The 24433-nt window shown below is 42.2% G+C and overlaps 1 protein-coding gene across 26 annotated transcripts in view; it reads right to left on the bottom strand.

Moving 5' to 3' along the window:
- Nucleotides 1-24433, bottom strand: part of ZMYND8 (zinc finger MYND-type containing 8) — a 130313-nt gene that overhangs the window by 64797 nt on the left and 41083 nt on the right. For 17 of the 26 annotated variants that reach the window (XM_049868761.1, XM_049868762.1, XM_049868768.1 and 14 more), the window contains 7 exons: nucleotides 15567-15785; nucleotides 12083-12196; nucleotides 9402-9494; nucleotides 8181-8268; nucleotides 5039-5094; nucleotides 2230-2307; nucleotides 903-1018 (listed from right to left, as the gene is read on the bottom strand). In XM_049868761.1, coding sequence (XP_049724718.1) covers nucleotides 903-1018; nucleotides 2230-2307; nucleotides 5039-5094; nucleotides 8181-8268; nucleotides 9402-9494; nucleotides 12083-12196; nucleotides 15567-15785 — 764 coding nt within the window. Of the gene's footprint in view, nucleotides 1-902; nucleotides 1019-2229; nucleotides 2308-5038; nucleotides 5095-8180; nucleotides 8269-9401; nucleotides 9495-12082; nucleotides 12197-15566; nucleotides 15786-18798; nucleotides 21583-24433 lie in introns of those variants that run through there. The other 9 variants (XM_049868770.1, XM_049868771.1, XM_049868775.1 and 6 more) reach the window with 3 other exon arrangements.

Below are 24433 nucleotides of genomic sequence, written 5' to 3'. Positions count from 1 at the left end.
TTCATGCTTTTCTTTAATTTGCAAGACAGCAAACAGAACTTAACAAAGAGAGCAGTGTTTCAGATTCTGGTGCTGCTTAAAACTATAAATGACTGTGTGTGTGTGTGTGTGTGTGTGTGTGTGTGTAATTTGTGTGTGTGTGTGTGTGTGTGTGTGTGTGTGTAATTTTTAGCATACCAAAAAATTCTCCCCTACACACTCACACACTTTCTCACACTGCTTGGTAGGGCTTCGAAATGGTTTTTGCCTCATATAATCTAAACATGCCAGAAGAGAACTAAGATATTATCCGCTGCTCATCTCTGTCTATCTGTTATTCTCAATCACGAAGGAGGCTCCACTCTACGGGGAGCTACTATGAGCTCGAATAATTCACTTTGCCGTGTGCAGAGGGGAAGGGGAGGGCAGAAAGACAGGGAGGGAGGGTTCCCACCTGTCAAAACAGCATCCCCTTATAATTTCCCATTTTAGCTTCAGGGAAGAGGGAACAGGAGGGAAGGACCCAGCACGATGATAATAGATTCATTTACTGGCAAGCTGGGGAAATACTTCTGATCCCTGATAGCGTTATTTTGGAAGGCAATTTGTATGGCGGTTTAATTTACTCCAGAAAATCCAAAAAGGTACAGCAGCACTTCATACAGCCAGTGAACCCACTGCGACGCTGTGTCATCAACAAAACCACGGAAGTAAGGTTCTTTTCTTATCTACCTGAACAAACCAAAGCCCACACATTATCAGGCTTAACACAGGAAAGTATTTTTAAGCTACTGAAGATTAATGGTGGGTCCCATGACAATGAACAAAATAATAACCATACTCCCTGCCCCTTCTCCTACCCAACAACAGTATCAAAGGTTTCCTTTAAAGCTACCCATTCAAAGGCTGCTTCCAACTCCCACCTGTCATGTTGTCCAAAGAAACGAGCATCGACCTGCCCATCTTTATCTCTCAGAGCTTTTGCCGGCCAGAATGGAAAGCCCTTCAGTTTTGCCCAGACCAAAGGATGTGGATTGCTCTAGGAAAAGAAAAACAAAATCCAGGGTTTATATATATTTTGACAGCAAGATACATACTGAAAGCCCAGTCTGTGAAGATAACGTGTGTAGACACGATACAGACCACAAGTGGAAGGCAACAGTTTCAAGCAGGGTCTCCCAAAGTGGTGTCCCCTAGAAGGTATGGGGGCCAATAACCGTGGGATTAAACAGTCAGATCAAGAAGGAATGAGCCCAGACAATACCAGGCTTGAATCCTGCCTCCGCTCTGCCACTTGTTAACCTGGGTGACCACAGGCAAGAGACATCGCCTTTCTGTGCGACATGGACACAATTACAACTACGCTGTTAAGTTTGAGGATTCAATGTGCGCTGTGCCAGGCATAATAACAAGGGCCAGTATTAGCTACCCTTATTCTTTATCAGCAACTGTTAACAACGGTTAATGTACTCAGCTGCTAACCAAAAGGTTGGAGGGCCTGGTCTACCCAGAGGTGCCCTGGAGAAAGGCCTGACAACCTACTTCCAAAAAATCAGCCACTGAAAACCCTGTGGAGCCCAGTTTGACTTTGACACGCACGGGGGCGCCATCAACTCGACGGCAAGTGGTTTTATTCTTGATCAAAGGCTACTCAAGAGCCTTTACTATTCTAGTGTTAATCTCCAAAGGCAGAATACGTTTTAATTCTCTCCTTTCTTTGCCTTATCTTCCCTTCCCACTCCCCAAACCCATATACACATACACCAGCCTACCCCAATAATGTACTTCTCTCTGCAGTACACCCGTTTGGAAAATGCAGATCCATGGGGGGCCTTCTGGCTCCCAAGAATGATGGCTTGGAGAAGCCACAGAGTTAATCCAGGGATGCATTTCCAAGCCCCTTACAACAGGCCTAACACGGTTTTTAAATGGCATGCTCATTTAATCTGCATCTCATTATCCGTCTTGCTTCGTCTCATCCCAGGCCCCTGTCTCTTGCATCCTGCAGCCCGCTCAGGCTCATCAGCCAGTAAGGCATGATCCTACCTCTGGCATGTGCACTTCCAGCCCAAGAGCTTTAGCCTATCTGGATTACTTTCATTTCTCCATAATTGTATTAGGCAAAAAAATTATTTAAAAACCTCACCCAAACTTTTGTCTAATCAGCCACCTGGCAAAAGTTGCCACAGGGTAGTCATCAAAGGCACAGAGAGTTCAGAAAATGAGGTCAAGAAAGGAAGTCCAACTTACACAAGGCTCACAAAACCAGTTATCTCGTTTTTGGCAAGCAGCTAGATAACATTCTGGACACACTTCAATTTCATTCATCTGTAAAGCAAAAAGACATTAGAATGTGTCATCCCTAGGGGCCTTACCTGCTGGAGGCCTTCAATAAATACCGTATGATTTTGACTGATAAAAATTAGCTAAGCAAAGTTCCTTGGTGGTGAAACATCTAGGAGATGACTCCAACTACTCCCACCAGTTTCCAGCCTAGTCCAAGCTGCACTCATTTCTCCCCTGGACCAACGTACCAGCTGACTACTCAACAGGGCGCCCAGCTTCTACTCTTGCCCCCATGGTGGCTCACTCTCCACGCAACAACCAGAGCCATCTTTACACACATAAATCTGAGCTTGTCCCTCTCTTGGTTAAGAGCTTTCAGTAACTTCCCATCATACCAGTGGTTCTCTACTGGGGCAGTTTTGCACCCCCCTCCCCCGCACCCCAGGGGACACTTGGCAACATCTGGAGACATTTTTGGTTGTCACAACTGGGGAAGGGAGGGTGTGCTAATGGCATCTCGTGGGTAGAGGCCAGGGATGCTGCTCAACAGCTTGTAATGCACAAGATAGCCTCTCCACCCCACAACAAAGAATTATCCAGCCCATAAAGTCAATAGTGCTGAGGTTGAGAAATCCTGCATTATACTAACAATAAAATCTAAACACCTGATCAGAGTTCTCAAGGCTACATATGATCTGGCCTCTGCCCACTTATCTGACCTCATCTTGTGTAAGCGCCACCGCCCTCAATCCATTTTGGCCTCCACTTGTCCATTTCCATATATATCTCTAATCGTATCATCTAGAATAGTTAATTAATACCATGTCGCCTTATATTATTTCCACTGATGACTCTCTGAAAACTCCGTAACTTTTCTATATGTAGACTTGCTTGTTGTCCTCTTCCCTTTTGCAGATGGTACATTCCAGCCAAGGGCCTTAGAAGCTCCCTTCTTAGATCTGAATTCAGACTCTACCATTTACTAGCTCTATAACTTTAGGAAAAGTTGTTTCTCTTCTCTGGGTCTCCATTTTCTCATCTATAGCATCGGTAGCAGTACCTACTACTATTATAAAAATTAAATAAGATAATAAATATAAAGTGCTTCAAATGGGGACACGATAATCATTGTATTAACATTTATTGAAGACTTAGTGTGTGCTGGTATCATTCTAACTATTACGCGTATTAACTCATTTAAAGTTCATAACCACCCTGTGAGGTGGGACTGTTGTTATTCCCATTTTACAGAGAAATAAAACGAGGCCCTAAGAAGTCAAGTGACCTGCCCAAGGTCACACAGCAGCTAAATGGTAGGGCCAGGATCTGAACCCAGGCAACTGGGCTCCAAAGCCCACAAGCTTCACTACTACAGTTAGTTGTTATTCTCTTCCCACTGTCATCAGTCTTTTTTCTCCTCTCATCATTCAATGTGCCAGATATCCGGTAGGTGCTCAGTAATTGTTTATAAGTCTGACCGTGCCTCAACAAATTAATACATAAATGTGCTTCCAATATCAGAAAAGGCACGGAGAAACGACCACATGCGTCCACCCTAGGCTGGTGTATGAATTGCTACAGATCTTCTAGAAATCATCAGGCGCTATCTACCTGCATCTACCTCTTCGAAGTTTATAGCCCCTGACCTGGTAATTCCATCTCTAAAAATTACACTAAGGATATCAGCAGTCCCCACCGAGACAGAGGTACGGTTCAAAATGTTGACAAAACTTAATATTGTCTAAATGACAACAGGTTAATTAAATAAATGTTCATATATTGTACAAAGGAATGCTATGCAGTCCTGAAATAGTTATTCTTGTCTAACTATTCAAGTACGCAAAATAAATTAAGTGAATAAGCATATTATAAAACCATGTATACATGTCATATATATATATGGAAACCCTGGTGGCATAGTGGTTAAGTGCTATGGCTGCTAACCAAAGGGTTGGCAATTCGAATCCGCCAGGTGCTCCTTAGAAACTCTATGGGGCAGTTTTACTCTGTCCTAAAGGGTCGCTGTGAGTCGGAATTGACTCAATGGCACTGGGTTTTTATACATATATGAGATAGACAGATGGACATACCCCAGTAATATTCAAATGTTTTCTTTACCTATCCATGAGTGAATGAAGAAATGAAAGGAAATGCGTCAACAGGGTGAAGACCATTGTGCCTCGGTTTCTTACCATTACAGTGTGGTTCTTATAAAGAAGGCCTCCCTCGTGCCATTTCTGCCTCCAGCCCTGTCCCACACCACTAGAGCCCCAAGGCTCCCACATCCAGGAGGTTCCTTCTAACCACACCATTAAAACTGTGGGGGTTTGTGAGATGGTCAGACTCTCAGGGACAGAAATAAATTGGTCTGCTCTCTAAGAAGCAGCTGAGCCCTCTACCCCAAAATAATGTCAAAATCCGAACCTCTTTGATAAGTGGATTGAAAGGGGCCTGGCTCAATGCCAGAGATTATAGGGCAAAGGTCAGAAATTAGGAACTTACAATGGCAAAGACAGAAGACCAAGAATAAGAATCGTTCACTGCTTGCATCTCCTTTAGCTCACCGCTAAGGCCCGTGTGCTTTATAACATACTGTGGGCCCCCTGTTTGATGCTTTAACTCTCCTAGAAGAAAAGGGGTGCTGTCTATACCACAAAGGTTTCCAGATCCTCACAGCCACCCACTGGATGACTCTTCAAATGGAAGTTCAGCCACCCCAAACCACCACTCCGGGGTCATCTAAAAGGAACGGAGCTCAGTGGGAAGATCATACCTCATGTTCACAGATTTTGATGACCACTTTCGCGATTTGCGTCAATTTGTGATTTCCTGAGGAAATAAGAAAATAGGATTAGTTCAAATGGAAGCACTGTAACACTGGCCTTGGGGTTGCACTTCCACTAACAACCGTTGAAGTTGCTTTCCCCCAGGATTAAGATTTTAAAGGCTAAAAACCAGAACTTGCTGGCTTTTAATACCAGTTCAAATTGTATTACTCTTCTCCCATGAAAGTCAGTCTTGGGCGTCTCAATGTTGTCTTCACTGAAATGGAACAATTTATGTGGGTTTCCCATTATTAACCAAGAGTTCACAGATTAGTACTTGAAAAATGCTTTTATATCCTAAAGCAACCTTATTCTTACCCGTTGTCCCAAAGAACAATTCAAGAAGGGTATGAGGGAAAGAAGACATTTAACTGAGTACCTCTCATGTGCCCCGTGCTTCAAAATATTTTCATGTTAATGGCTCATGAAGTCGTATTAGGTAACAGGCATGAATGTTCCCACTTAATCGGTGAATAAGCCAAGGCTGAAAGGAGTCACTGCTTCATGACACCACTTGGTTAATGAGCTGAGGATGTGGCTCCAGGTCAAACTCTAAATCCCTCACCTTTGCACTCAACAAGAAGACAAGATGTTTCCTTTGAACTTGATGGTATTTTCAGAAATACTGACAAAAGGATTTCACACTTAAAAAAAACAAAAACAAAAGAAACCTATGTTTCTGGTTTGCTTTGAAAACTCAGAAGATCCACTGACTCTATCCACCGGAGACCCAGAGCTGCAGTAGCTGCCCCTCTGGGCCTGGCAGGAGCCCCTGGTTCTCTGAAGTTCCCAGCAGTCCCCAAGCCTGCAGCCATGCTGGCGTATGCTGCTGTTTTTCTTCCTGATTCACTTGGTTTATATGATCTATGTAAACCTTTCTATATATGAGTTTACAATCTCTACACAAATTCATAAGGAGCCCTGGTGGTACAATGGTTAAGCACTCGGCTGCTAACAGAAAGGTCAACAGTTGGAGCCCACCAGCCACTCCACAGGCATAAAGACCTGGCTTGCTGCCTAGCACCTTTCCTTCTCCCCTCTTCCCACCCCAGCCCTGCTACTGAGTTAACAACGTAAAAGATACGCTTTAAGCAGACATCCGTCCACCATTTATCTATGCAAGGGTTTTTTTTTTTAACCATTAGCCACTGCCGTTGAGTTGATTCTGACTCATAGTGACCCTAGAGGACAGAGTAGAACTACCCTATAGAGCTTCCAAGGCTGTAATCTTTACAGAAGCAGGCTGCCACATCTTTCTCCAGAGGAGCGACTGGTGGATTCAAACTGCTGACCTTTCAGTTAGTTGCCGAGTGCTTAACCTGAGCCACCAGGCTCCTTCATCTTTGCTAGGTTCTGGATACACAGAGAGCAAGACAGGGAGCCTACCCTTAAAGAGCTTACATCCTGGTGAACAATGCATAAAAATAAAAACAGCACCATCCTGCAAGTATCTTAAAGGCTGCCCTGAGAAGGTACAGGGCTGTGAGAGACCCTGACGAGAACACTTTGCATGGTCTAGGGAGGTCAGGGAAGCCTTCTCAGAGAACAAAGAGACTGAGACTAAATGATAAGGGTAATTATCAAGGCAAAGAGATGAAGAGTTTTCTAGCAGTTGGAACTGCATATGAGAGGATCTGGGGCCAGGGAAACAGGGTGGGACAGGACCCCTAAAGATCCACCTGGCCAGAGGTAGACACTGAGGGCTGAGGCGGGGGCAGGCAGCAGTGAGGAATATGCCAAGGGTGAGATTAGAATGGAAGATCTCCTCCCTTCTATCTACAAGGCTCAATCTCTAAGTCCACAAAAACACAACTGACAAAACTTTTATCCAGAATGTAAATAACTCTCCTAACAACTCTAATAATAAAAATATAAGCAATGCAATTTTTGAATCAGGAAAAAAGGTTCAACAGACACTACACCAAAGAAGAAATATAGTCGATAAATACATGAAAAGACACTCAACATCATTAGTCATTACCAAAAATCCATGCTCATCAAGTCAATTCCGACTCATAGCGACCCTACAGGACAGAGCAGAACTGCCCCATAGAGTTTCCAAGGAGCTCCTGGTGGATTTGAACTGCCGACCTTTCGGTGAGCAGCTGTAGCACTTAACCACTATGCCATCAGGGTTTCCTCATTAGTCATTAGGGAAATGCAAATTAAAACCACTATGACATACTATTTCACACCTTCGAGAATGGTTAAAATTAAAAAGACCTATAATACCAAGTGTTGACAAGGATGCAGAACAACTAAAATGGTGTAACTACTTTGGAAAAATTTCTTATAAAGTTAAACATACACCTGACCCTACTATTCAGCAATTCCACTCCTAGGTATTGGTCCAAAAGAAATAAAAACATATTTCCACAAAGACTTTTTAACCATTTAACCATTAGTACAAGAATGTTCATAGCACCTTCATTCCATAGTGGCCAAATGCTGGAAACAAGGCCAATGTCCACCAACAGATGAGAAGATAAATTTTACGGTATATTCATAGACTAAAAGCCACTGAGCAATAAAAGGGAAAGAACCACTGATACACACAACACCATGGATGAATCCCCAAGATCCTACACTAAGCAAAAGCAGTCAGACACAAAAGAACGCACTCCCTATGACTCTACAAGAAATTCTAGAGCAGGCAAAGCTCATCTATAGGGACAGAGAATAGAACAGTAATTGCTTTTGAAGAATTTTCTGGAAAGGGGCATGCAGAAATGTAATGGGGGTGATGGAAATGCTCCATATCTTATTTGGGGTGGTGATGACACAGGTGGTTCCATGTTCGTCAAAGTCGTCGAATATACGCTTAAAATCTGTGCACTTTATCATATGTAATTATTTGTCCGTTTTTTAAGTTTTTTTTTTTTAATGACAGTAGGAAGTGGCAGCACCATAGAGAAGTACAAGTCACCCTGGACATCAGCTCACACCTTAAGAAGCACGCAGGAAACACTCCCTATTCACACCCACCAGCAATCTCTACACAAGTATCCTAGTTACTGGCCCTGGTTTTTGAGGAAGAGCAGGAGAACAGGCAACATGCTTTCTCTCCTGGGAATCAGCAAAGCTACTCACCCCCATTATAAATGATGCAGTTGTGCAAAATCCACTTTGCGTCAGCCAGGAAGGCTTCTGTGCAGCCATACATTTTCTTTTTAGCGTTCTGGGGAGAAAAACCACACAGCATAATCATCAGTGAGTCTATATACCCCACAGTCAATAACACCTGCATCCCCACATAATTTTCTCAGCAGGCATTTGCCAAATTAATTAATGCTCTTTTCCTCGTTTCCCAAGATGTTATTATTTTTGAAATCTATAACCCTATAAAGATGCGTTCACTGAATTCATCACAGTAACCTGAATTTTCTCATCTTTCAGGAGCTATCATTTATCAAGCAGCTCTTCCAATGAATCAAGATATTTTATATATTTATGTATTATTTATTATCTGTACTCTATCACATAAGCCTTGGGATAACTCCATGAAGTAGTTATTTATCATCCCCACTCTACAGATGGGGAACCTGAAATAAGGAAATGTTATGGAGCTTATACAAAGCGAGGATTCCAACCCTGTTTTCTCATTCAAATACCCTCTTCTTTCCCCCATACCACAAGGGCGCGTGCAATTTTCCAATGCACGTGGGAAGTACTGTTTGCGGAGCAACGTCAGCGCAGACAATATGAAGTAACGTTTCCTCATCGGTGCTTTTTCATTACTCATATTTTGGAGCTAACAGTTCGGAAATTAGCAGCAGGATCACGTGCATCATCTAAAGTCTTACAAGGGTAATCTGAAGCACGGAATTTTAGCATAAACTTTTAAAAACACCTCAGGCATTAAAAAAAGTACCCTTATCGGTAGAGTAAATAAGTCAAGTTCTAGGAAGCCACATCTTTATTGCCAATCTGGAGGTTTCCCAGATGCTTAATTTTCTCTTCTTCCTTCCTGCTGCTCTCATTAACACCTCCAAGAGAAAGAGAAGCGGAGGGAAGGCTCAAATCAATCAAATCATTAATTTTTAAAAGCTCTGACTTTTTCAGGTGAAAAAGCTGGAATGACTTGCAGAAGCAGTACTTGGAGCTAATCAGTGGATTTCAACACTCCACTGCAATCCTTGTTATAGAGGAGAGGTGAAGCAGATCACGAGTTCTTCCATCCAAATACAAATGGAACAGGGAACGTGCAGAGAAATAACCTAACTTGAGATGGGGCATAGAAAGCGAGGTAGGATCCTTAGTCAACTAGACAACAGTGGGCTACAGTGCTGTGGTTCTCTGATAAAGGCCAACCTTTTCCAATGTACAAAGGTCCATGGGATGGAAGATGTATTCTGCGTAGTCAGGATGCTGTTCCAACGGAACGGGCTTCTGGAATGCATCTGTCTATAAAAGATGTACAAACACAAACACAAACGCATCATGGCAGGGGAAGACCAAGCTCTTAATACCACCAAAAGGCCTTAAGATACCGTTCTTCTAATGGGTTCCCTAAGAAGTCTTGGTGGCTCAAGGGCTAAGCGCTTGGCTGCTAACCGAAAGCTTAGCAGTTGAAACCTAACAGCCGCTCTGGGGGAGAAAGACCTGGAGATCTGCTCCCATAAAGATCACAGCCTTGAAAACCCTATTGGGCAGTTCTACTCAGTCACATGGGGTCACTAAGAGACGCAAAACAACTTGACGGCACCTAACAACAACAAACCAAAAAAGCCCACTGCCGTCGAGTCGATTTCGACTCATAGCGACCCTATAGGACAGAGTAGAACTGCCTCACAGGACTTCCAAGGAGCGCCTGGTGGATTCGAACTGCCGACCTTTTGGTTAGCAGCTGTAGCACTTAACCACTACACCACCAGGGTTTCCAAACAACAACGAAGGGCTCCACAGAAGATATCCTTGGGGAACTCCAAACTGGTCGGCCTTCTAATTCTGCCTGGTCATGGATAAACATGGGACCAGATGTGTTTGATCTTTTTTGTTTTGTTTTCAGTATATACCCAAGTAACAGGTCCTGCCGCTTTTTGTATTAAGAATGCCCAGAACAGCACACTCTCCGCCACTTTAGACCTAAACTCTGAACGAGGCTTGGGGTGAGCTTCAACTGTCCATAATCAAAACTGACCACAGGTGAGGTGTGGCTAAGGTTAGAGGTGTGGCTAGGGTTAGAGATGAAACACCAAATAAAGTTCCCGTGAGTGTCAATGAAGAAGCTCTGGTGACGCAGAGGTAAAGCGCTTAGCTGCTAACGGTTCAAACCCACCAGCCGCTCCACAGAGGCAAAACGTGGCAGTCTGCTTCTGTAAAGACTACAGCCTTGGAAACCCTATGGGTCAGTTCTACTCTGTACTATAGGGTCGCTATGAGCCAGAATTGGGTTTTTTGAGTGCCGACAGACATTTTACAGATAGGGAAAAAAATTCAGACAGGAAGATTTTGCTCTTCCTTTGAAAAGCAAAATTAACTTCAAAACAGGGGCTGTGTAAAAGTTTTTCATCTTGTTTTTTTATCGCTTTCTTAAGCCCTACTTGATCAGCTTAAAAAGAAAGGCCCAGTTTGTGGATGGGTGATGTTAACTTATCAATGAAAAAATCCACAAGATTTAATTAAATACCAAATTATACTCAAGCAAGGCATCTGAATGGGTTGCCCGCTTGTAGTCATCTGAGCCCTTTTGTATCCAGAATTAAAGTTTGGTCGCTATTAAGTTAAAAAGATGCTTCAACAAAAATCAGCAACTTTCTGCCCAATTTTACATCAAACAATTAAACGTAGGAAGTTTATGTCTTCTTCCATTTTTCTTTTCGGGCTTCTAATTCTACAGTGGTGACAGGTCTACACGATCCCTTCTTTTTGTGAACAGTCTTAAAAAGATATAGTTTAGTCTGTGAAACTCAGCATAAAAACTACTCATAGCAAAAAAAAAAAAAACTTGCCAAACTGAGAGGCTATACACTTGGGCTTTCGACGATTGAGACTGTTTTGTTAAAGAGACCCTCAGGTTCCCAACTCAGCAACAACCCACTGGCGTGCTTTGAATTTTTTTTATCATAATATCAACTTTCAGAGCATTGTCTCAAAACAAAAGCTTATTATTTAACTCAAGTTTTGAGGTTCTACACCTCTGCATTAAGTTTCACAAACATGAAAGTGTCTTTGTACAAAAAGGAAAAGGGCTCCCTACCCTCAAGTTTCTTTAGATTTACCGATAGGAAACATGTCATAATATATTGACTATATTGTCCTAATATACTGATTTACCTTTTAAAACAATGTATTTCACTACCATCTTCCTGAAAACTGTCACGTTAAATATACAAACCACAATGACTATGATGTGGCCGGAGCCCTGCAATGGGGCACGGCTATAAAACGTACAACGTGCCAGAAGAACACAGCAGCCCTCGTTCACATATGAATTTTAAGGGGCACAGGCTGCACATGAGGTCTCATTTCAAAACTAAACAAACAAAGGAAATTCCCACCCTCTCTGGGACGTTCACGGCTTGATTTTTACTTATAGGTTCTATCATCAGACCATGGCTATGAAGAAACTGGGTTGTGCTTAGCTTCCCTTGAAATGGAATTCTACCAGCTCCCATGGGGAGGGACACAAAGCTCCCTCTTACCCAATGGGATATGAAGTTCCACTTCACAACCAGTCAGAATTTTAAATCCCCACCAACTTTCTACTATACATCATTTCCTGACTGAGTGGGTTGCCATTTGTGGCCCTTCAAGACACAGACTGCTTACTTTAAAAAATTAACTGGAGGTGGAAAGAAAGAAAAATTAACTGACCGCCAAAGCCCCTTAGGCTTAATTTTCAAATATTTGAATTTGGGTATACAAGAAGGCCAAAAGCATGTGTGCAAAGGCCTAGAAAACTCAGCCTACAAAGAATAGGAATGTAAACTGAACAAAACAAAAGTCACTACTTCCATTTACGCTTGTACCAAGAGGAACTTTCTTCTTACCCCTGGCTGTTTCATTTTCTGAATGGCAAACTTGAGCAGGTATGATAACTGTTCGATGGTGAGCATTGTCATGGCTTTACTCTGGGTCTCGATGCATTCTGCTACTGTAATTTTCTACGAGTCAAAATTACACAAATGTCCAGTTAGAAAAAATAAATTTAAATCACTATCCGTGTACTTATTTCCCTTTCATTCTGTATTTCCAGTAAGCTCACACATAAAAAAACAATTTCCATCTAAGTGAGATTGTTTCACTTGGCAAGGACTCCAACCTACTTAGCCAAAGTGTACTGGATCAGTGGGCCGCAGCGGATTATCCCATAGGCAAAGTAAGCACCGTGCTTACCTTACTTACCAGATCATCAGTAGTGAATAATTTCCCTTTTTTTTTTTTTTTTTTTTACCGCATCAAAGATTCTGCTTCTCGGCACGGCTGGCATCTGTCTCTCTCCCAATCCCACAGCACCTTCCTATTGAATCAAAGCCTCTTTTCAAATTTATAGTCCCTGACAGGGACAGATGACCCAGTAAACAAGGTAAGCACGGGCTAAGCTGTGCTTACTTATTTACTAATCACTACAGATGACCTGGTAGGCAAGGTAAAACTGTGCTTAACTTGCCTATTGGATAATTCGCCCCAGTTAGTGGGTGAAAATTAAGAGGCACGTCAACCCGTTGATTACATTAGGAAGTGTATTTAGCTCATGAAGAGGACATGATCTGAGAAAGTTGTGTGTTAAGCAGGGACCTAAAAAAACTGTCATTACCACCTTGGGTTTCAAGTTTCAAGAAAGGGATTTTGACAGGAAAAGCCATTGATGGTTTCAGGGTGATCTCCTCACAGAGTGAATTCTTAGCAACCACTTAACTTGATCCTCTTAAGGTTCTGGGCTATCTTTCAGGAAACTGACAAGACATTAGCTCAATGACATCACTGACGGAAGGGCCAGTCTCCCTGTAGAAAGAATCCAAAGGATGGTAGTGGGCTAATAATAAATATGATTTCATTCTCTGTCACCATTTACATGAAGCCATCCGGGACATTCCGGCAAACTGTGCAAGGGGCACTTAGCTATCTTTCTCCATAGGCAAAATGTCATTTTGTACGGGAAATTTCCATCAAAAAAGAGGGCTGAAATGTCTAGAATTGGATTCTGTTACATAAATCTGGTATTGCATCTCAGGGCTTTCGATTCCTCATGGAGCAGCACCAACAAAAATAGTCAGTTCTGATGATATCAGGAAACAGTCTTTAGCCATCTGTGTAGGGAGAGCTAAGAAAAGTTTTCTCCAATTAATCTGGATCCAAATTCTTAATCTCTCTGGGGCTTCCAAAAGGAACTTTCAGATGTGTCTGGTTGGTTGTTGAGGAAAAGGGCAACACAAGAGTCGCTCAGAAGCTGAAAAAAAGAGAAGCTGAAAAAAAGAGCGGGACGCACGAATTTAACTGCTTAGCTACCAAAGCCTTAAATAGCTCATTTTCCCAGCTGACTGCCGTAGCAATTCATCCCTGGAAGAAATTCAGAGCCCTGACTCATAGCCAGAGAACACCTGCTTGTTTGAGTTCCAGTTAGTTCCCAGGTAACTATCCATGGCAAACACTTGAGTTGGCTGCTCAACTGTCATTCGCAGCCCCACCCTTCCTCCTGGCCAGCAGTGCCTGGTTCCCACTACAAAGATTAAAAGTGCCAGATAAGCAAAATTTCAAGCCTTTTTTGCATGGGGACTTGTGATCCAGTCTTGACCAATGAGCCCAAAGGCAAGGCAGCTTGGGCCTGATGGGGAAAGTCCTTCCCCTTGATGAAAAGAGATAGGAGGAGAGATACCAGGCCTCTTGTTTTCTATCCAGATGAGATACCTGAACCCACCCACAGCAACCATCTCATAACGATGGGAGAGCACACTGCCTTAACAGTGAGAACAAAGGAAGAGATGAAAGAGTTCAGGCTCTGAACAAACCCTGCACTGCCTCTGGGTTCTTTCTACAAGTGATGATAATAAATCCCTATTTTTTAAGCTGCCTTTCACCAGGAACTATTACTTGCAGCAAATGTATCCTATATGAACCACTGTTGTTTTTTTGTTTTTTCCCATAATATTAACCAATTTGGAAGGTTTGGTCAAGATGAAAGAAAATTCCTGGAGACTTCAGTTCTACACACAGCAGAATGAAGCTGGGTTCCCAACACAGAGGACATCACTGAGCAAAGCACGTCCTTCTTCATGGTCTCCATCCTGAGTAACCGAGACAACCAGCAGCCATCTTTTGCAATTTCAGAGGCAGAGAATTTCCAAGAACACCATTAAAACGCCATCATCATATTGATCTACCAACTAGTTTCTTTTCACGCATTTATTTTTCTCCTTTTCCTACACAAAAGCTGTATCAGACACACTGTTTATACAGCTTGCCTTTATCTCACTAAATACATCAGGGAGATCTTTCCATCCCACATGTTGGAAGCATCTTCATTTGAGATTTAATTCCAATTTATCTTTGAATCCAAGTGATAGTCCATATTAAATGATTTTGTAGATAACATTCTTCTTTTCAGATTTTGAAAGAATACCGTAACTTGGAAGTTGCCAAGAACAGAAGCCACCTCAGAAGAGTAGAAACCCCTAGTAGTTGCTTGAATGGTAAGTTTTTAGACTTTGCTGCAAATGAGATATATATGTTCCCTTAACTATGCCGGGTGTGCTGCTGACTCGGGCTCTCCACCTGCAGGTCCCTCTGCCCCAGGATGGCTGCACGGTTCACATCTCAGCTCCTTCTGGTCTTTCACAAATCTCAGTGAGGCTTTCCTTGACCTCCCCATTTAAAATGGAAATACCCTGCACCCCCTTGCATTCCTGACTCCCCATCCTTGATTTATTTTCTCTAGAGCGCTCATCTTCTAACATACTATATACAAATTTATTTTGGTTTTTGTCATTTTCTCCTAAAAAAAAAAAAAAAATATATATATATATAATTTGTGCCTGTTTTTATTCTTTGCAGCATTCCCAGCACCTATGATAACAGGCACTTGATAAATACTTGTTGCATGAAAGAAAGCACCAGATGGCAACCACATCCACCAGAATCAGTCTTCCCAGCTTGGCTGCTGCTGTGCAGCTAGAGACAGAGCCACAAAGCGGTGAAGTAGCAAGAGATCTTGTCAAAGTATGTAAGCTGTCAAAGTTGACTTCTGAAACATCTGATACAGGTGAGTCGGAGACAGGTGCAGATCTCAAAGCGATTCAAAGGCCCACGTAGATCAGAAAACAACATTCAATCAGATTGTCTTTCCCAGAGATGCAGTGCTGTGACTGACCACTGCTGCTATCAGTCCAAAAAGGGAGTACCCAGGATATAGTGGGTAGAAGGCAAGACACTTCTCTTTTCCCTGCATCTGGATTATTTGGGAAATCGCAAATAGAATGAAGGAAGAGAAAGGAGAGGAAGCGTAGCAGGGAATGCATTCATTCATCAGGAACTAACCTCACATTCAGGACAAAACCAGTCCCCCTCTGGTTCCGATGTCAGTCTCAGACACTTAGCGTGATAAACCCGGGGACAGAGCTCACAGCAAAGGACTTGGCCTTCCCGGTGACAAACCCAGCAGTAGAAATCATTCCGTCCATCCTGCGGTACAACATCAACAGGGTCTGTGGTGAGTGGCTGCTTCATATAGTAAAACGGACCATGTCTTAGTTCTGACTGAAATGTAGGCAAGAAAGACAGGTTTGGTTTCAAAACAAGTGTGCATTCTCAAAAGGAATTTGAACAAATACAGCAATAACAACACAAGAAAATGACAGCATTTCACAAGTTTATTAAAAAGCCAAGCTAGCTTGGGTTACTCTACTAAAAACAGAATTCGCAGATCTTTGGATAATAATAATTTTTTTTCTCTTCTTCTTCTATTTTAAGAGGCTATGGATGGACAGCTGGTATCTAGGAGTCACCAGGCAGCCCTAGCTATCACAAGTTACTACCCAGGGCTCTGGCATAAGACACAGCTGGGTTCACATTTTAGCTTCACCTGATTAACCAGCAACATGACCTTGGGCAAATCTCTTAGCCTCTCAGCTTCAGTTTTCTCATCTGTAAAATGGGGATAATAACACCTGACTTTGTGGTATGGTGGCTGGGATTAAACAGAATGATGTAACGTATGTATTTAACACAGTGCAGCCTAGGGCTTGGAAGCTCAAATCCCTGCTAGAAATTTGCATTTCTAACAAGTTCCCAGCAGAGAATTTGCATTTTTAACAAAGAATCTCCTTAAGAATCACCTGGGGATCTTGTTAAAATATATTATGGTGTTGAATATTGAATACACCGTGAACACTGAATATACCATGGACTGCCAGGAAAAAGAAAAGTCTATCTTGGAAGATATACTACAAGCTCTCCTTAGAAGCAAGGATGGCAAGACTCCATTTCACGTACTTTGGACATGTTATCAGGAGACCCCAGTCCCTGGAGAAGGACATCATGCTTGCTAAAGCTGAGGGTCAGCGAAAGAGAGGAAGACCCTCAACAAGATGGACTGACCCCATAGCTACAATGATGGGCTCAAGCGTAGCAACGATTGTAAAGATGGCACAGGGCTGGGCAGTGTTTCATTCTGTTGTACATCAGGTTGCTATGAGTCGGAACCAACTCAACAGCACCTAACAACAACATCTGGGGTGGAAATGCAAATTATCAACAGGGGTTCAAACTGGAATGAACCAGTTCGAAGCCCTGGTGCTGCCTTTACTAAAACTGCTAATACGGTTAAGAGGCCAATATATGAAAGTTCAAATTCACAAAGCCGATACAATTATGGCAAATTCCCTTGGAGTTGTCTGGGGGACAGATCAATTGGATCTGAGTCTCAAAAGCACGATCGTCCGTTTTGTAAGTCTACTCCCGACACATAATTTGCCATCAGCATGACTGTGAATATGCTAGGTCCTCCCTCGTCTTTGCTGATGAGCCAGTTTCTATTTAGAACTAACACAACAACAGGAAAATGAGATGGATGGCCAACTCAGGGGAGCCAGAAGTCTTCCTGCCCCAAATTGTAAGGAGAAATGTTTCCCGAATGATTTACTGTAGAAATCCAGCAAAACCACACTCAAATCATAAAAAATCATTCTACAGAAACTCACTTCTAAAATGTCTTATCGGAAACTACTAGGAACCCCTTGTACGGAAGAAGAATGAAATAGTCCAGTGGTAAATATGAAAAAGATCTGGTAACTAGCTGTGTGACCTTGAGAAGCTACTCAACCCTCTCTGAACCTTGGTTCCTTGGTAATAAGAGCGGGGATAATATTTAGCCACAATCACAGTACCTACCTCTGAATAAACCTCCTTGTATAACAAGCTTCTTTTCTGTCCTTCAGTAAAACATTGATTTTCTCCATAAAGATCTCATATACTGGTTAGACATGGCACAATTTTTGTCAATACTGTAAATGGGGATCTTTTTCTATGATATTTTCTAAATGGTTATTGTTGGTACATGGAAGAGCTGTTGGTTTTTTTAATATTGACCTCATACATAAACAGTTCTAAAGATTTATCAATTGAAAATCATATCATCTCTAAGTAACGTCCATTTTGTCTCTGATTTCCTATACTTTTCTTTTTTCCTTATTTCAATGACTAGGAGCCCCAGGATAAGAGGAAAGAGTCGCTATGATTGCACGCCCCCATGTCTAGTTCCTGGCTTTTAGGATTAAGTTTTAATGTTCTAAAAATCCCTGCTATTCCCACACTCCTTGATGAAGAGCCTCATTAACGGTGATTTGGCAGATCCTTGCTAAGCAATCTGCTAAGCCTTCCTACTCTCATTTTTACTAAGTAAACAGCTGAGACTCCAAAGCGTGACCGTGTTCATTCCTTAACCCAATTACTTTCCTGTTTAGGTTCAGCTTTTCTGACAGAGTGGCAGTCTATTTGGTTTCTACGAAATAACATTACAATATTATTTCCCTGTTACATGTGTACAGAGCCCTTAGATTTTTCAAGATTCTGTCACAAACACCATTTCGTTTTACCCTCACAACGACCCAGAGAGGTCATCAGGATAAATACCACTAGTCTTACTTGACAGATAGGAAAACCATGTTAAAAAAAAGACTTATCTGACCCCTAAGTCCAGAGAAGGATCTGGGCAATGACTTGAACCTGAGTCTTCCCACACACTCTCTTCCCTACACTCCATACAAAATGATGCTTGATGCAGAGGGGATTCTGGTAACTTGGTGACCTCCTCAGAGAACATTCACTGTAGTTCAAAGTAAGTTCTGCTTAATGCAAAAAGCTGGAGGGGGGAAAAACATCTGAAAAGTAGGAAGACTACCAGAAATACAAGTAGAAGGGGACATGAAAAGATAACAGCATCTAGAACAGAGTTTCTCAACCTTAGCATTTGGGGCTGGTTAATTCTTTGTTGTGGGGCCTGTCCTGTGCTTTGCAGGATACTCAGCAACATTCTTGGCCTCCGCCCACTAGATGCCAATAGCACCCACTCCAAGGTGTGACAACCAAAAATGTCTCCCAATATTGCAAATATCCCTTGGGAGACAATACTGCCCCCTGGCTGAGGACCACTAAGGTAGAAGGTCTGCAGTCTGCCTAGTTTGAGTTTCTTTGGGAAAGGGAGTTTGGAAAAAGAGAAATTTCCATGGAAAATAACTGTACATATATCAAGTAAGTAGAAACTATTTCTAACCTGAGTGAGGTCTTCCTGGATGCTTTTGTGGATTTTGGAAGATGGCCGTAAGCCTTATTTTCAGTGCCCAACTTCATTCCAACGAGTTAATAATGGAACACGAAGATTCAAGATCTAAATGAAACTGGAAGAATCAAATATGACAGCTCATCTCCCTAACAGGCTACTCAAGTCCCTTCTACCTAACAGAAGCCAGGATACTCATATTTCAGAAATTACGTTTCCCCCGACTGCCCTGGCTGCTGTCCCCCAGCTGCCCTAGGATGGGTGTTCCTGGGAGGATCATCAGAAGTGCCAGGCTATTCCATGCTCTTTCCAGACTATCTCATCCTTCCCTTAAGCAGCAGTTGGTGCTAAGAATGAGCTGCCTGGTTAATCCCTTGTCAATCAAATACCTTCCTTATCTGCTGCTTGTAAATGTTTCTTATTCCATAAAAATAATCTGATAAGAAATATTGAACATTAAAAAAAGGAAAAGTCAATCATTTCAGGTAAAATGAGTTACGATTTTTCTTCTCCACATGTATAGAGCAGTGTTACAAACCTGATAATACGGTGAACAGGTTGCAACCTGAGTAACTATAGGATACTTGCAGGTTATAAGAGCAAACGTTCTCCTTTCTCTGCTCCTTCCATGGGTTGGCTTAACAAGGAAACGGGGAACGCCTGTTTGTTAACTTCTGGAATACCTCAGTCCACACCCTTCTATAAATGACCAGATAGTAGACAGCTGAGGTTTTGCAGGCCATATGTCTCTACCGAAGCTACTCAACTCTGCTGTTGTAGCACCAATGCAGCCATAGATAATACATAAATGAATGCATGTGGTTGTATGCCAATAAAACTTCATTTACAAAAACAAGCACCAGGCCAGAGTTTGCCAACACCTGGTCTATGTAAACCAAGGACTGGCTATTCTAGCTGGGTGTGAATACAGAATGCATGTGCAGGAAGAGGAGCAGAAAAAGGGAGCACAGACGCGTGTTCCTATAGGGGCCACGTAGTTAACATAAATGAGTGAAGGAAAAACATATCCCTCCTTGCTCGAGCTTTCATTCTCCTGCATTTGATAGGAACAAGATTCCTGAAATATGTCTCTACTCTTAAGAAAAACTGTCCAGCCTTGGCGTGTGAGGAATGGGAACTGGCACTCAGCCTGGAAATGGACGAGACAGCAGGGAGTGGGGGACTCTGGGGCTAACTGGTGAGTTCATGGCTGTCCTAAAGGGCAGCCCCCACTCAGCTACGATCCCTACTGTCACTCAGACTTTCTCAACTGTTAGTACACTACCCCAGGCCAATAAGGGACTTTGTGAAATCCCCTAGCTTGTAAGACAGTGCATACCTGCTGCCATCAAGTTGATTTTGACTCACAGCCACCCTACAGGACAGAGTAGAACTGCCCCACAGGGTTTCCAAGGAGTGGCTGGTGGATTCAAAATGCCAACCTTTATGATTAGCAGCCAGACTCTTAACCACTGCGCCACCAGGGCTCCAACACAATGCACAGACCCATAAAATAAGACCTAGACCACCCATGTATAATATGTATTTATGAGTGTGTGTATACAGTGAAACCTGTGAACTCGACAGGATTACCTTGTTTTCCCGCGTCTTCTGTCTTCCACCTTTGACAAGGTGCTTATCACTTTTCTATCACTCTCTATTAAGAATCCTACCTCAAAAACGCCCAGTGAATTTTCCTTCTCTGACAGATTTCCACCTTACACAGGTTCTGGCTTTTGTAGGTATTACTGTATAGGATTGCAGGAAGGAGTTCTGGTAGTGCCATGGTTAAGCATTCAGTTGCTAACCAAAAGATCTGCTTCTATAAAGATTATAGCCTAGGGAACCTTATGGGGTAGTTCTACTCTGTCCTGCAGGCTCACTATGAGTCACAATTGACTCGCTGGCAATAGGATTGGTTTTATTTTCATTTTTTTAATCTCTACAGGAGATTTGCCAGGTCTTTCTCCCTCAGAGCCACTGGGTGGGTTCAAACCACCAACCTTTCGGTTAGCAGCCAAACACTTAATTGCTGTGCCACCCAGACTCCTTATACTCCTATGTATATCTATATATCTGTAGACCTATGTATCTGTATCTATATATATATATTTTTTTATGTATCTGTATCTACAGAGAAGGTGAGGATAGGCCCCTTCACTTCCTGGATGCTTTTCTTTTGTGTGTGTGCTTTAAGTGAAAGTTTACAACTCAAGTCAGTTTCTCATACAAAAACCCACACACACACAGTCACATGACCCTAGCTGCCCTCCCTTCAATGTGACAGCACACTCTTTCTCTCTACCCTGTATTTCTCATGACTTGGACACATCTGATCAAAGGTATACTTGAGTCACTTTGCACAAATCTGCTAAAAGATTTTTTCTCAATCCTTTTATTAGCCCCTCTCCAAAAAAAAAAAAATTTCCAAAAGGACTCTTTAAATTCAAATATTCTGAGAACTAAAGATTAGAGTGGTACTTTTCAGTAATGGCTCTTTGTTTTAAGGGACTGTCCCATCAACTGCAGGTAGTTCAGCAACCTGCCCCTTCTCCATAATAAAGTTGGGAGCATCCTCCCAGGCTTTGGGACACCCCTTGCCTGAGAACACCCACAGGTTTTCAAACCCTCCCTAGAAAGTGAAACCCCTGGGCCAAGGGACTTTAAGAAACTAATTATAAACCTTAGAATATTTTTCCTCTTAAAAAATAAAGTGCTTGTTTTAAAGCTCTTCTTAAAACTCCACTGAAAGTACTAATTTCCAATCTATGAAAAATCGGGGAAACAGGGTACAAATTTAAAACTCAAGTGATATCATCATTGGGTAATAAAAAATCTCCTTAACCAGAGATGTAAAAATGTGTTGTTTTGTTTTAAATAAAGGCAGAGTGACCGTCTTTCTTTGAACACTAGAACCTAGAAGAGAAATTAGAATAAAGAAAAAGGAAGAGGAAGCAGAGAAGTTTGATAGACATCAGAAGTCCAAAAAAATCCAGTGCCTACAGGGACCCCGAAGGCAGAAGGGGACTGAAGTGGGGTGGATGTGAGACAATGGGGGGCAGGGAGGGAGTGTAGAAAACTAGAAATGAGGGGCCCTGTAGCTAAAGGGGTGGGCTCTTCTCAACTCCAGCTATTCCTGGATTTTCTGAGTTTATAATGAGAGCCCAGAAAGGCAGATTTTTATCTGAAATCTCATGATCCTTAATGTCGGGAGACTAAAAGAAATCATGTTGATCAAACATAGCATTTCCAGTCCTACAATTTGCTCTTAATTCCATAGTTCTTAAAAAAAAAAAAAAAAATGGCCCAGAACAACAAAAGACAATGGATTTAAGTTCCCCATAAGGTAAACAGATTCTGCACCAGGGAGATTACCCCTACTATAAAGACAGTTAAGTGCTAGAATGAATTATGGGGTCAAGGGTCAGGAACTTCTCTTTACAGCTAAGGCAGTTAACACTGTTTTTTGCCAACAAATGTCTCCTGACCATTCTGCCCAGGAGTTTTACATTAGAAAAACAAAATCTATGATCAATCCTGCAATGTTTCTAGTCCAAACCCCTATTTTATAGATTTAACTGAAGCTCAGAGATGGGAAAGTAACTGACAAGGTCACACAGCAAGTTTTCCAGCTACAATGGATGTAAGAAGAGCCAGGTCTCCAGGTAGGTCTGGAACGTTCCCTTCCAGCATCACAGGTCTGTAAACAGTTCTATCCATAGTAAAGACAAGGGATTGTTCAGGCCTGTGTCCGTTCTGCCAGGCTCTGCTACTTGCTACATTCTGAGTGCTTTCTGTAGTCATTCTGCAAGGTCTACCTGAGCTCCCAACTGTGCCAAACTCTGGGGCTACAGCAATTGAGTGGATATCGGCCCTGCTTTTCTGAGGCTGCAAGTCCAGAGGCAAATACAGACTTACAAACACATCATTGTGGTCACGTGGCTCAAGTGTTAGAGAAATAAAACAAACACGTTCATGGCTAACCCTGGAAGAAAATGCCTGAACTGCCTGGGAAGACCAGCCTCCAGGAAGAGACGCAAGCAAGCTCTTAAAGGACAGGCAGGGATTCATAAGGTGTGTACGCAGGTATACACACCACAAAGGAGGCATTAAAAGTAGACTACTTCCATACAGAGGGGACAACATCCTTTAGGAGTTACAGGCAGTCCCTAGGTTACAAACAACATCTGTTCCTAAGTCTGTCTTTAAGTCAAATTTGTAGCTAAATCAGAAAGGGTGTATACGGTTCTTATTTACCGTCAGTCAAATATGTTTGTCTTATTTTTTAAAGTTCTACGCGTATAAGACACTTAAGAAGCACTTCCAAATCGTGCAATGTTGTCATGAACATCACAAAGTAGTGCGTGCATTCACTATTACCAACTATTGTATTTAACTCAAATTTTTAATATAATAGGCTTTATGGCAGTCTGTTCTTAAGTACAAGCTGTCCGTTTTCCTAAAGAGTTGTCTGCAAGTTGGAAGTTCATAACCCAAGGACTGCCTGTACTGGAAATTCTGGTAAGACACTGGTAGCCCAGGAAGTAGAATTACAGACTAAATTAAGGTTTGGGGATTATCTGTGGCTTTCCCGTTTCTTTCTTAGTCTTCAGTCTTGACAGCTATGGGTAGCTTCAAGCCAGACAGGCGGATCTAAGTTCAAATGCAGCTTACTCACTCTGAGTCCTTCGAGAGACAAAAGTAACCTCTCTGAACCTTTGTATTTTCATCTGCAAAATGGAGATGACTATAACCCCTTCTTCACAGGGTCGTTATGAGCATTAAGGTAACACAGAAAAGGTACTTATGACAGTACCAGGTACACAGTAAGCACTGCTCTTAGTACTGTGATCATCAATGACATTATATGTTTTCTTTCCAAACTGCAATACCCCCATATATTTATTATAACCCACCACCAGCTGCTTCTCCTAGAATGGGATTTCCAACTCACTGGGCCTGCACCATCCAACACGGTAGCCAAGTTACATGCAGCTACTTAAATTCAAATCAAATAAAATTAAAAACTCAGTTCCTCAGTCACACTTGCCCCTTTCAAGTGTTCAATGGCAACATGTGGCTTGTGGCCACCATACTGAACAGTGCAGACAGAGTACTTCTAGACCTATGATTTAATTTATTACTTATGTAACTATTTCTCTTAGCACATACCATGGCTTATTTTTTAAGTTATTCTTGCTATTAAAATCATTTAGCTCAATTATCTTCACAACAGAGCCCTGGTGGCACAGTGGTTAAGTGCTCAGTTGCGCACTGAAAGGTCAATAGTTCAAACCCACCAACCACTCCAAGGGAGAAAGATGTGGCACTCTGCTTCTGTAAAGACAACAGCCTTGGAAACCCCATGGGGCAAATCCACTCTGTCTTACAGGGTCACAATGAGTCAGAATCGACTCGATGGCAATGAGGTTTTAATCTTCACAACGGCCCTGTAAAGTCAGCAGTGGAATTATTATCATGTCCTTTCTGTAAGATGAGAAAACAAGGCATGAAGAGCTAACTTACCCACAGCCACAAAGCAGAATTGCTATTTTCCTATATAATTTTGAGAATGAAAATGGAGTAGCACACAGGAAGGTACGCCTCTCACAGTTCCAGGCATTTAATC

The sequence above is a fragment of the Elephas maximus genome, chromosome 25 (genome assembly GCF_024166365.1).
Source record: "Elephas maximus indicus isolate mEleMax1 chromosome 25, mEleMax1 primary haplotype, whole genome shotgun sequence".
In the NCBI taxonomy this organism is placed as follows: Eukaryota; Metazoa; Chordata; class Mammalia; order Proboscidea; family Elephantidae; genus Elephas; species Elephas maximus.
The sequence above is the reverse complement of the archived record's forward strand: the minus strand, read 5'-3'. Positions and strand labels throughout refer to the sequence as shown.